General features: G+C 42.4%; 1 protein-coding gene across 1 annotated transcript in view; it reads right to left on the reverse strand.

Annotated features, from left to right (window-relative positions):
* LOC311106630 (rho-associated protein kinase 2-like) overlaps window positions 1-14,114 on the reverse strand; it is an 83,411-nt gene continuing 69,297 nt past the window's right edge. Inside the window, exon 32 of the mRNA XM_084149018.1 lies at window positions 1-960. Within this exon, the coding sequence (XP_084005144.1) occupies window positions 948-960 (13 nt within the window). The 3' untranslated portion in view covers window positions 1-947. The remainder of the gene's footprint in view (window positions 961-14,114) is intronic.

Consider the following 14,114-nt stretch of genomic DNA (forward strand, 5'->3'; position numbering starts at 1 on the left):
GGGAGGGTTTGGCCGACAGGGATGTTCTTGTCCCATCGCGCACTAGCGACTCCTGTGGCGGGCCGGGCGCAGTGCACGCTGACACGGTCGCCAGGTGTACGGCGTTTCCTCCGACACATTGGTGCGGCTGGCTTCCGGGTTAAGCGGGCATTGTGTCAAGAAGCAGTGGCTAGGACTGTCCAGGAATGGTTCCACGGACATGACAGTGAATTCAGCTTAATGCAGTGGCCTGCCCAGTCACCAGATCTCAATCCAACTGAGTATCTGTGGGATGAGATGGAACGAGCTATTCGGAGTAGAGATCTACTACCAGCTACAACTGTGGGACGCATTGGAGTCAACATGGGCCAGCATCCCTGTGAAACGCTTTCGACACCTTGTAGAGTCCATGCCTCAACGAATTGAGGCTGTTCTGAGGGCAAAAGGGGGTGCGACTCAATAATAGGAAGGTGTTCTTAATGTTTTGTACACTCAGTGTATGTCTATGTATTTCATCATGACATAAATCATGTATAAAATAAGGCAGTTTTAGAGCGACCTGCAAAGTATTACATTTTCTCGATCCATGAAGTCACGAAATTATAGAAATTTGCTATGACATGAATACTGTATAAAGTCACAGATCTGTATACTATACTGCATAAGGCAAAAGGTGAAACCATTTGGTTTACTGAGACAGATGTGAGTCAGACCGCAGTGCTAACATAAATACAACATTTACCTAACCTTACCCTCTTCCCCTAAAAGATGTGTAAATACTTGGCATTTTGTAGTCTTTGGTTGTGTTCCAAATGGCACCCCATTCCCTATATAGTGCACTACTTTTGACCAGAGCCATAGGGAATAGAGTGCAATTTGAGAACAAGGCAGGTAGATGCGTCTTCCACTGTGTGTCCAGGCTCCCGTCAAAGTCCACATGATGTGAGAGGATACACCACACCATTGTATTATAGAGGTAAGCTGTGAAGAGAGAGGAGAAAAATAAGCAAAAATGAATCATGGCGTTTTGCTAGATTAAGTCGGTTTATTCACATAATTGTGCGTGCGCACAAACAAGAACAGCCCAGATGATACCAGTATCGCGAAACCGTGGCAAGGACACAAAACACGAAGCGGATTTCACTTCTTTAGGAAAACAGCCCTAATGTTGGAAACAAACATCATTATGTTGTCATCCAGAGTCACATTGATTTATTTTCCAAGCTATAGCACACAATATTTGACATAAAGTAGGTTTTTAAAGAACCAAATCGTTCGGTTTGCTTCGTGTTTTCATTGCGATACTGGTATCGTCCCGGCCCTAAAGAACAGACGCACGCGCACGTGCACACACCACACACACACACCAAACAGCTAACAAAAATCAACACCAGAAACAGGCAGCACACAGCAACTCAAAGATTAACACACATTAACACTGACTTTGGTGGGATCGTCCGCAGATGTCATCATCATATAGTGAATGTCAAACTCAAAGTGTGTGATGGAAATTATTACGTTTGTGCTTTCCTCATAACCCATTTCTGTGTTCATGCAAGTGTGACGACCCTCCCACTCTGTCTGCCGAATTCTCTCTTTGTTCTTGTTTTCTTTAATAGGATGTCGGTGGGCGGAGCCCTGAGGGTCGTCAGAGAAATGGGACCTACCTGGGCTCGGGTGTGTCCCAGGGATAAATACACCTTTCCCCCATTCATTGGGGAGGCTCTCTCCATGCAGACACACTGTTGGATTTTGGTTGTGGCATTTTTGTTGTTTGGCTAACTGGTATGAGTATTTTGTTTGGGAGAAAACGTGGAGTTAGTGTTCGATAAACTCTTTAGGTGCTTTCTTTGCATCTTTTGGTACAGCTTGTTTTGAGTTGTGATGTTTAGTAGGCCCAGTGTTGGTTGCCTTTTGTTTGTTAAACTAGCCACTGCGGTGGATAGTTGTGTACTGCGTTGGAGAGAGTACATTGGTTAGTTTCCAGGCCGGAAACTCTTGCTCTACTCGCTGTTGGGATATTGGTCCGAGGTGGTGAGTACTATCGGCTGTGTACCTCAGTGGGAGATTTGTGTAGGGTAGTGCTATTTGCTACCCGGAGCTATAGCCTTTCTTTTCCTCTGTTAGGCTTAAAGACGTGTTCCACTTTGGAATACATTGGGCATGGTTATTTTGTTTGTTATTTTTGTGTGGTGTCCGGGGATGGAGCAGTTGTCTCGGGGGCACATCCGTGGCTTGGGTGGAATCCGCAAGCGTGCTGTTTTTTCCCCCATGCCAGCGTGCTACAGTGTGTAATTACCCACCACGAATCCCCACGAAGACTAGGGTTGAGTTATTGTAGGATTTGGGGAAGCTCCTTATATATCTCAACTCTCTCCTGTGGTGTCCAGTGTGATTGGCGCTTCTCATGTTGTGGTCTGGTGTGCTCAGCAGAAGGGAAGAGCGAGATTCTTTTTAGTAGTTATTTGTGACTATGGCGTCTAATGTAGACGAGTTCATCCGCATTCCATCAGAGGAACTGTTAGAATGATGTACTAAAGAACAGCTGTTGAAGATTGCTTAACACTACCGGGGTGAAATTAGTGATAAACATCAATATTCTGTTAAGTTGATATTGAAGGCTAATATGATGGAGAGTGGTATACTGGAAGTTACCACTGGGGCAGCCTCTGGCGAGGACTCGCCACCTCCCCTGCTGTCTCCCCGATTTTGTTACAATGGCCGCTCCGTCTGTTAGCCCTAGTAGTGTTTCTTTTGACCAGCAGAAAGAACTGCTTCTGTTACAGTTAGAGCATGATCGTGTTAAGTATGAAAAGGAATTGGAATTTAAACAGGATTTGGAGCGTGCTACAATCAAGCTCCAACAAGAGCGGTTATATTTGGTTAGGGAAGGAAAGCTCTCGGGGGAGAGTTTGCTCTGGGAAGGTGACCCTAATTTACCTAGGGGTCGCTCCTCTCTCGGTCGTGCCCCGGACACATTTGATATTGTTGGAAATTTACGGCTGTTGCCAAAATTTAATGAAAAGGACCCTGAGACGTTCCTTTCGTTGTTTGAGCGTGTTGCTGGCGCTAGGAGTTGGCCTGACTCTGATCGCACTTTAATGTTGCAGTGTGTGTTGACTGGTAAAGCGCAGGAAGCATATTCGGTGGGCAGAGCCGGGAGGGTCATCAGAGAAATGGGACACACCTGGGCTCGGGTGTGTCCCAGGGATAAATACACCTTTCCCCCATTCATTGGGGAGGCTCTCTCCATGCAGACACACTGTTGGATTTTGATTGTGGCATTTTTGTGGCTGTATTGTTTGTTTGCTTTGGCACCTTTCAACACTCCTCATTATCCCATCAATACACGCATCCACTCACACTACTGATTACTGACTACACACACCATTGTTAATTGTATATAGTTTGCTTTAGTTAATAAATATATTTTGTTATTCCTTATCTCCACATTGTCTCCCTATTTGTTACGAGCCGGCTCGTGACACAAGTGACTGATTGAACGAATCCTCACTATCAGTATCTACAATTTGGCAGTACGCCTAGAACCTTGTTTTTAGAAAGGGATCTCAGTTTCAAGGTCTCAGCTTAGAGAGAAGAAGCATCGTGAGGTATTGGTCTGTCACATGTTATGAACCAGTATTGGTCGGTCACATGAATGAAGCAAATCGTTAATGATGAATTAAATCATGCAAATATAACTTGTCTGTATATAAGAGAACTAACGGGATTGCCCCGGAAGGAGCTCCTGATCGACATGTGTACTTGGTGTATTGAGTTGGTTGGAACCTCTCCAGCGTGCTGATAATAAACAATGATTCATTTAAGATTGACTTCGAGAGTCCCTGTGTAGAATTTCCACGACAATTTGGCGTCAATGAACAGGTTGATTGATTCTGCCTGCAGAGCTTTAAAGTGGGGGTCTACGAGGAAAACCGGTGGCGCATTTTATGAAGCGTGAGGGAAATTCCCATCTGACCAAAAGATGACGAGACCCTTACTGTGAGCTGCCCAGGAGGAGACACATCATCCGTGAACAATTGAAGGACACAGTGACTAAATATCAGTAAATCAATTTGCATAGAAATTGAAGAAAAAATTTTACCAACAAAAATTAAACAAAAATGGAGGAGGGTACCACTAGTCCTAAGTCAAGTAATAGCACAAAGTGAATGTGAATGTGAGTTACTGAGTGAATGTGTGAAAGTGTGTGTGTTATTCTATATGTATGCGGCAAGACTATAGAGTCTATAGAGACCATAGCATTTATGACTATATAAACTATTGATACTATGTATGCTGAGGGACTATAGATGCTGTAGGGACTATAGATGCTATAGGGACCATAGATACTATGGATGCAATAGGGACTGTGATGCTATAGGGACTATGGATGGTCTCTAGCGCGCTGATAATAAACAATTATTCATTTAAGATTGACTTTGAGTGTCCCTGTGTAGAATTTCCACGACAAGTGACTGCCATAAGAAAGGGAAACACTCTAAACAACAAAACCATTAATGGCAATCAATTCTGTATGCCCCTATTGAAATCAAACAAACCATGCATAATATGCCATTAAGTAGACACTTTTTTCCCCCAAAGTGTGTTACAGTACAGTGAATGCATAAATGTTTTGTCTATGTCAGGGTTTCACAAACTGGGTACTGGGTCCTGGCCCCCCGGGTGCACATTTTATTTTTTGCCCTAGCACTACACAGCTGAATCAAATAATCAGAGCTTGATAGTGAGTTGGTTATTTGAATCAGCTGTGTAGTGCTAGGGCAAAATCCCAAACCTGCACCCAGGTGGGGCCCCACCACTTTATTTTAAGAATGTGAAATTTCAGAATAATAGTAGAGAGAATGATTTATTTCAGCTTTTATTTCTTTCATCACATTCCCAGTGGGTCAGAAGTTTACATACACTCAATTCGTATTTGGTAGCATTGCCTTTAAATTGTTTAACTTGGGTCAAACGTTTCGGGTAGCCTTCCACAAGCTTCCCACAATAAGTTGAAAAATGACTTGTGCATGCACAAAGTAGATGTCGTAACCGACTTGCCAAAACTATAGTTTGTTAACAAGAAATTTGTGGAGTTGTTGAAAAACGACTTTTAATGACTCCAACCTAAGTGTATGTAAACTTCCGACTTCAACTGTATATCATCATTATCGACACCCTCCAATGACCAACTCCTTCAGGCTTTCAAGGTCAACAAGCAATCTGAAACAGTTGAGGGAGTCGCCCAGGTGTCAACCTACAGCCCGGAAGGAACTTGTAATAGTGTTACAAGGACTGTGCAGTCAACACATTAACACTGACTTTGGTGGGATCGTCCGCAGATGTCATCATCATATAGTGAATGTCAAACTCAAAGTGTGTGATGGAAATTATTACGTTTGTGCTTTCCTCATAACCCATTTCTGTGTTCATGCAAGTGTGACGACCCTCCCACTCTGTCTGCCGAATTCTCTCTTTGTTCTTGTTTTCTTTAATAGGATGTCGGTGGGCGGAGCCCTGAGGGTCGTCAGAGAAATGGGACCTACCTGGGCTCGGGTGTGTCCCAGGGATAAATACACCTTTCCCCCATTCATTGGGGAGGCTCTCTCCATGCAGACACACTGTTGGATTTTGGTTGTGGCATTTTTGTTGTTTGGCTAACTGGTATGAGTATTTTGTTTGGGAGAAAACGTGGAGTTAGTGTTCGATAAACTCTTTAGGTGCTTTCTTTGCATCTTTTGGTACAGCTTGTTTTGAGTTGTGATGTTTAGTAGGCCCAGTGTTGGTTGCCTTTTGTTTGTTAAACTAGCCACTGCGGTGGATAGTTGTGTACTGCGTTGGAGAGAGTACATTGGTTAGTTTCCAGGCCGGAAACTCTTGCTCTACTCGCTGTTGGGATATTGGTCCGAGGTGGTGAGTACTATCGGCTGTGTACCTCAGTGGGAGATTTGTGTAGGGTAGTGCTATTTGCTACCCGGAGCTATAGCCTTTCTTTTCCTCTGTTAGGCTTAAAGACGTGTTCCACTTTGGAATACATTGGGCATGGTTATTTTGTTTGTTATTTTTGTGTGGTGTCCGGGGATGGAGCAGTTGTCTCGGGGGCACATCCGTGGCTTGGGTGGAATCCGCAAGCGTGCTGTTTTTTCCCCCATGCCAGCGTGCTACAGTGTGTAATTACCCACCACGAATCCCCACGAAGACTAGGGTTGAGTTATTGTAGGATTTGGGGAAGCTCCTTATATATCTCAACTCTCTCCTGTGGTGTCCAGTGTGATTGGCGCTTCTCATGTTGTGGTCTGGTGTGCTCAGCAGAAGGGAAGAGCGAGATTCTTTTTAGTAGTTATTTGTGACTATGGCGTCTAATGTAGACGAGTTCATCCGCATTCCATCAGAGGAACTGTTAGAATGATGTACTAAAGAACAGCTGTTGAAGATTGCTTAACACTACCGGGGTGAAATTAGTGATAAACATCAATATTCTGTTAAGTTGATATTGAAGGCTAATATGATGGAGAGTGGTATACTGGAAGTTACCACTGGGGCAGCCTCTGGCGAGGACTCGCCACCTCCCCTGCTGTCTCCCCGATTTTGTTACAATGGCCGCTCCGTCTGTTAGCCCTAGTAGTGTTTCTTTTGACCAGCAGAAAGAACTGCTTCTGTTACAGTTAGAGCATGATCGTGTTAAGTATGAAAAGGAATTGGAATTTAAACAGGATTTGGAGCGTGCTACAATCAAGCTCCAACAAGAGCGGTTATATTTGGTTAGGGAAGGAAAGCTCTCGGGGGAGAGTTTGCTCTGGGAAGGTGACCCTAATTTACCTAGGGGTCGCTCCTCTCTCGGTCGTGCCCCGGACACATTTGATATTGTTGGAAATTTACGGCTGTTGCCAAAATTTAATGAAAAGGACCCTGAGACGTTCCTTTCGTTGTTTGAGCGTGTTGCTGGCGCTAGGAGTTGGCCTGACTCTGATCGCACTTTAATGTTGCAGTGTGTGTTGACTGGTAAAGCGCAGGAAGCATATTCGGTGGGCAGAGCCGGGAGGGTCATCAGAGAAATGGGACACACCTGGGCTCGGGTGTGTCCCAGGGATAAATACACCTTTCCCCCATTCATTGGGGAGGCTCTCTCCATGCAGACACACTGTTGGATTTTGATTGTGGCATTTTTGTGGCTGTATTGTTTGTTTGCTTTGGCACCTTTCAACACTCCTCATTATCCCATCAATACACGCATCCACTCACACTACTGATTACTGACTACACACACCATTGTTAATTGTATATAGTTTGCTTTAGTTAATAAATATATTTTGTTATTCCTTATCTCCACATTGTCTCCCTATTTGTTACGAGCCGGCTCGTGACACAAGTGACTGATTGAACGAATCCTCACTATCAGTATCTACAATTTGGCAGTACGCCTAGAACCTTGTTTTTAGAAAGGGATCTCAGTTTCAAGGTCTCAGCTTAGAGAGAAGAAGCATCGTGAGGTATTGGTCTGTCACATGTTATGAACCAGTATTGGTCGGTCACATGAATGAAGCAAATCGTTAATGATGAATTAAATCATGCAAATATAACTTGTCTGTATATAAGAGAACTAACGGGATTGCCCCGGAAGGAGCTCCTGATCGACATGTGTACTTGGTGTATTGAGTTGGTTGGAACCTCTCCAGCGTGCTGATAATAAACAATGATTCATTTAAGATTGACTTCGAGAGTCCCTGTGTAGAATTTCCACGACAATTTGGCGTCAATGAACAGGTTGATTGATTCTGCCTGCAGAGCTTTAAAGTGGGGGTCTACGAGGAAAACCGGTGGCGCATTTTATGAAGCGTGAGGGAAATTCCCATCTGACCAAAAGATGACGAGACCCTTACTGTGAGCTGCCCAGGAGGAGACACATCATCCGTGAACAATTGAAGGACACAGTGACTAAATATCAGTAAATCAATTTGCATAGAAATTGAAGAAAAAATTTTACCAACAAAAATTAAACAAAAATGGAGGAGGGTACCACTAGTCCTAAGTCAAGTAATAGCACAAAGTGAATGTGAATGTGAGTTACTGAGTGAATGTGTGAAAGTGTGTGTGTTATTCTATATGTATGCGGCAAGACTATAGAGTCTATAGAGACCATAGCATTTATGACTATATAAACTATTGATACTATGTATGCTGAGGGACTATAGATGCTGTAGGGACTATAGATGCTATAGGGACCATAGATACTATGGATGCAATAGGGACTGTGATGCTATAGGGACTATGGATGGTCTCTAGCGCGCTGATAATAAACAATTATTCATTTAAGATTGACTTTGAGTGTCCCTGTGTAGAATTTCCACGACAAGTGACTGCCATAAGAAAGGGAAACACTCTAAACAACAAAACCATTAATGGCAATCAATTCTGTATGCCCCTATTGAAATCAAACAAACCATGCATAATATGCCATTAAGTAGACACTTTTTTCCCCCAAAGTGTGTTACAGTACAGTGAATGCATAAATGTTTTGTCTATGTCAGGGTTTCACAAACTGGGTACTGGGTCCTGGCCCCCCGGGTGCACATTTTATTTTTTGCCCTAGCACTACACAGCTGAATCAAATAATCAGAGCTTGATAGTGAGTTGGTTATTTGAATCAGCTGTGTAGTGCTAGGGCAAAATCCCAAACCTGCACCCAGGTGGGGCCCCACCACTTTATTTTAAGAATGTGAAATTTCAGAATAATAGTAGAGAGAATGATTTATTTCAGCTTTTATTTCTTTCATCACATTCCCAGTGGGTCAGAAGTTTACATACACTCAATTCGTATTTGGTAGCATTGCCTTTAAATTGTTTAACTTGGGTCAAACGTTTCGGGTAGCCTTCCACAAGCTTCCCACAATAAGTTGGGTGAATTTTGGCCCATTCCTCCTGACAGAGCTGGTGTAACTGAGGCAGGTTTGTAGGCCTCCTTGCTTGCACACGCTTTTTCAGTTCTGCCCACACATTTTTTATAGGATTGAGGTCAGGGCTTTGTGATGGCCACTCCAATACCTTGACTTTGTTGTGCTTAAGCCATTTTGCCACAACTTTGGAAGTATGCTTGGGGTCATTGTCCATTTGGAAGACCCATTTGCGACCAAGCTTTAACTTCCTGACTGATGTCTTGAGATGTTGCTTCAATATATCCACATAATTTTCCTTCCTCATGATGCCATCTATTTTGTGAAGTGCACCAGTCCCTCCTGCAGCAAAACACCCCCACAGTATGATGCTGCCACCCCGGTGCTTCACGGTTGGGATGGTGTTCTTCGGCTTGCAAGCCACCCCATTTTTCCTCCAAACATAACGATGTTCATTATGGCCAAACAGTTTCTATCAGACCAAAGGACATTTCTCCAAAAAGTATGATCTTTGTCCCCATGTGCAGTTGCAAACCGTAGTCTGGCTTTTTTATGGCGGTTTTGGAGCAGTGGCTTCTTCCTTGCTGAGCAGCCTTTCAGGTTATGTCGATATAGGACTCGTTTTACTGTGGATATAGATACTTTGTATGTGTTTCCTCCAGCATCTTCACAAGGTCCTTTGTTGTTGTTCTGGGATTGATTTGCACTTTTCGCCCCAAAGTATGTTCATCTCCAGGAGACAGAACGTATCTCCTTCCTGAGCGGTATGACGGCTGCGTGGTCCTATGGTGTTTATTCTTGCGTACAATTGTTTGTACAGATGAACGTGGTACCTTCAGGCGTTTGGAAATTGCTCCCAAGGATGAACCAGACTTGTGGAGGTCTACCATTTTCTTTCTGAGGTCTTGGCTGATTTCTTTTGATTTTCCCATGATGTCAAGCAAAGAGGCACTGAGTTTGAAGGTAAGCCTTGAAATACATCCGCAGGTACACCTCCAATTGACTCAAATGATGTCAATTAGCCTATCAAAAGCTTCTAAAGCCATGACATCATTTTCTGGAATTTTCCAAGCTGTTTAAAGGCACAGTCAACTTAGTGTATGTAAACTTCTGACCCGCTGGAATTTTGATACAGTGAATTATAAGTGAAATAATCTGTCTGTAAACAATTGTTGGAAAAATGACTTGTGCATGCACAAAGTAGATGTCGTAACCGACTTGCCAAAACTATAGTTTGTTAACAAGAAATTTGTGGAGTTGTTGAAAAACGACTTTTAATGACTCCAACCTAAGTGTATGTAAACTTCCGACTTCAACTGTATATCATCATTATCGACACCCTCCAATGACCAACTCCTTCAGGCTTTCAAGGTCAACAAGCAATCTGAAACAGTTGAGGGAGTCGCCCAGGTGTCAACCTACAGCCCGGAAGGAACTTGTAATAGTGTTACAAGGACTGTGCAGTCAATGCAGCATCCAACAGGTGGCAGCATTGAGGCATCCTGTTTTAGTCAGATTACAGTAACCGCACGGAAGAATGGACTAAAGAAATCCTTTATCCCCCCAGTTACAATCCTAAATAAAACTGATGAACTGACATGTAAATGCTCAGTGTGTAATGTGCATGTTTTATGTCTGATTCTATCCTTTTAAATGCAAGCAAGAGCGCCAAAGACAATTTTCCATTCTGTGTAAATGGACAATATATTTTTCTAAAGGTGCTTGTGCACCAATTCTCGACCTTTCTGTCCTAACTGTACACCTTCATCGATTTAAAAGAAAAGACTGGTGTAAGAAATATGGTGAATTCCCTAGTCCAGTCTATTCAGATGCCAATCCAATGCTTTTAAATGTGTGAATTGGAGTGCACATCTAGGGAGAAAGTTAGAGAATTGGGACGTAGTAGGGTCAGTCCTGTAGAGTTATTTGAGATACATGCCATGAGGTAGAGGGTGGAGGAGTAGTTGAGAGAGGGAGTGGGTTAAATGGAGACGACATAGCAGGCAGTGCAGCAGACAGACAGTCACACACTGGGGTCTGCTACTTACAGTCTAGCAAAGGTGAGTGGTCAAAGGTGAGGAGTCAAGAGTCAGTGGAGGATGATGCTGAGCATGGGGCCAGTGCTAAGGGAAGCGGCCAGCGGAAGAGAGCGAGTTAGGTGCTAGCGGAGCATGTGAGTGAATACGTTTTCCAGCATTCATAGTCATTGCTGAGTTGAACAACGATGGGCCACACACACGTCTCAGATGACACTGACTTGACTTTGTTTATTCGAGCAGGTATTGCAAGGCTTGACATTAATGCTTGTCCTCTTGTCCAGGACAAGTTAAAAAAAAGAGTTGGACAAGAACAATATAGATTTAAATTGTGCGAAATGTACAAGTAAATAAAAAATAACAATATCAAACAGTTACTCCAATCAGAATTGGATCTGAGAGGTCAACATTGGAATAATGTTCAAATAAATGTTTCATGAACATAAATAAAAAAGCCTACAAAGTGTAGGTGATATGCATATTGGCTACAGTCTCATGTCCAAACCGATGCTGACATGAGGGAGGCACCAGAAAATGTAGCCAAACTTTAATGACACTTAATTACAGAAATATAGGCTAAAAGGCAGTCATGTTTGACAGATATAATGAAGGATAATTAACATTAACGTCTAAAGCCTTGATTCTGTCAACATACCTACTCAAGGCACGGTTTGTTCAGATCAAATGGTCACAAGACCGAGTGCGTGAAGGACAGTGCCTGTTGCGCACCGCACATCACCTACCTTGAATCTGAGCGGAGGCAGTCAGCATTTTGAAACTATTTAACCATAAATGTAATTGTTTAAAACCTGGACGTTTCATGTCATTGTATGAAGCATGTCTTACCTTGTTTCAAAGTAGCCTAACCTAGCCAAAATACGATCACAGAAATGTTGAAGGAATAATTTTTATAAACACTTAATATGCCATTGAAATCAGAATTTCTCTCATGTTCTATTGGTTTTCAAAGTAACTTTATTTTATTGTCCAGCAGCCAAAGGCATAGTCCGAGTCATGTTAGTAACCCATGCTAGTTGATGCATCTTTAGATCTCCAGTCTTTCTTAATTTCTTAAGGATGTTTTCAGCTCTGTCACATGAAACCGCTCTTGCAAGCTGTGCGCTTCTGAAAATTGTGTTTTCCGCTAATTGCATTTTGGAACATTCACGCGTACCCTACAGCCATGCGTACTTTGTTGAGCTTATAATATAAAGAAATACAACGTTATCAACATTTTATGCTAAACGGTCTTATCTGTTCCATCAGCCTCATTGCGTTTTTAAAAACATAATATTTGAATTTCGGACCTTATACCTATTTTCTATCGTCCCAGGGACGACGGGACGCTCTTAATGTCGAGCCCTGGAAGGAATTATTTTATAAAAGACATAAAAAGTATTTTGTTATAATTGTAACGTTGCAATGTTTTATAGGCTACCAAGAGTGCCAACCATCCTCCAGGAGAGCCTTAAAGGGGCAGTGGCTAAAAAAGTTAATGTCAAGCCCTGTATAGTGTTGAGCTGAAAGCAGAACTGAGAAAATATCTGGCAACTAAGTAAGCTCAATGGAGAATCTCCATTGAAAGTGTGTTTAAATCCAGGACTAGGTTTAATCTGTTTCCGGGTTATGTGACCTGGTTAAGTATTGTCCATATTAAACTTAAGTAGCACCAAGAACATTATGCCAAGATTGCAGATTAGTTTATAAGATAAGTTAGCTAAATTACTTATTAACTCATGAACTGACATGGAGCTGAGCGAGATAGCACTGGTCTGAAAGAAAAGTATCATGTGATCACTGTGGAGAGTTCCAAGAATTAATATGCTGACAAGTGCACTCCTACACTACACAGTTTAAAATAAATGAGATAAAGATGAGATAGATGAACAATGAACATGGGGTGAGATAAAGAGTATACTGTGTTGACCAAACAGACAGATATATTATATTTGCCAAGACAAGCAAATCCAATATCAGGTAACACACGTCTGATTTATGAATACATTAGCTGTCTATCCATCTCGTTTTATTTAACCAGTGCCATGTTCAGTAGGGAGAAAACATTTTGAAATGGGAAGGTACAACCTGAACTTATCCAATAAGAACGCTGGTTTTTGCTTCGCGCTGCAAAAGGTTTTGCAAAGTTGTGGACTACTGAACATGACCCAGGTTTACACACAAACCTAACAGATCATGGGTTTAAATAGTAATTAAAATCTTTCAAAAACTTTTACTCTTTACACTCATACCCATATATGGGTTAAAAATGGCAGATTTGGACACGGATTGGAAATTGAAACGCAGTAACATGCTATACATGACGTCAGAGCTCAAGGTCTCTGTTTCACAGTGCAGTATTGATTTTGACTGACATCGGTTCTGAACTTGAGCACCACGGGCGACAAGAAGTTGCCCCCATCCCTCCCGCTAATTGGGCAACTTTTGCAAATGTTTTGTTGTCTGAGTGAGGGAAATGCTGTAAATTAAGAGGACTATATGTATTTTGAAAGATGAGACGTAGAAGATTATTATAAATACCACTTTCATGTCATACAAGCAAGTCCAAATGTGCACTACACATTTCCATATCATAAAACGAATGTAATACACAGTGCCATCGTTTATGACCACCATGCTTGATGTACAGTTACAAGATGACATGGGGTCATACCCTGGATTGCTCTCAACAGAATGAACCTATGTTTGTCATATTGTGAATACATTTTGCGGGGAACACGCATCTGAATGCACTCATGACTCTATTCGAGGCGCACCAAATTACGATCTGCTTCTCTGAATTGCCATGTAAAAGCCTAACACTGTAAGATCGTATTTTGTAACTTAGCTAGCCATGTTGGCAATAGAACACGCTTACAAATGATGCCCACCTGAACATATTGTGATTTATAATGGACCGTTTTTGGATTGCATAAACAACAGTAATTGTGTGATGGGGGGGATGCAGGGCTGTGTTGCAAACAAAACAACTACAAATCTGCTTGCTCTAGTTCGGCAACAGCACAGTTAGGAGAGCTCAGAATAGCACCTTATACACTGCATGGCCAAAAGTATATGGACATCTCTTCATTTTAGTGGATACGGCTATTTCAGCCACACCCGTTGCTGACAGGTGTAAATCGAGCACACAGCCATGCAATCTCCATAGACAAACAGTAGCAGTAGAATGGCCTTACTGAAGAGCTCA

The sequence above is a fragment of the Coregonus lavaretus genome (assembly GCF_964263955.1).
Source record: "Coregonus lavaretus genome assembly, chromosome: 31".
Taxonomy (NCBI): Eukaryota; Metazoa; Chordata; class Actinopteri; order Salmoniformes; family Salmonidae; genus Coregonus; species Coregonus lavaretus.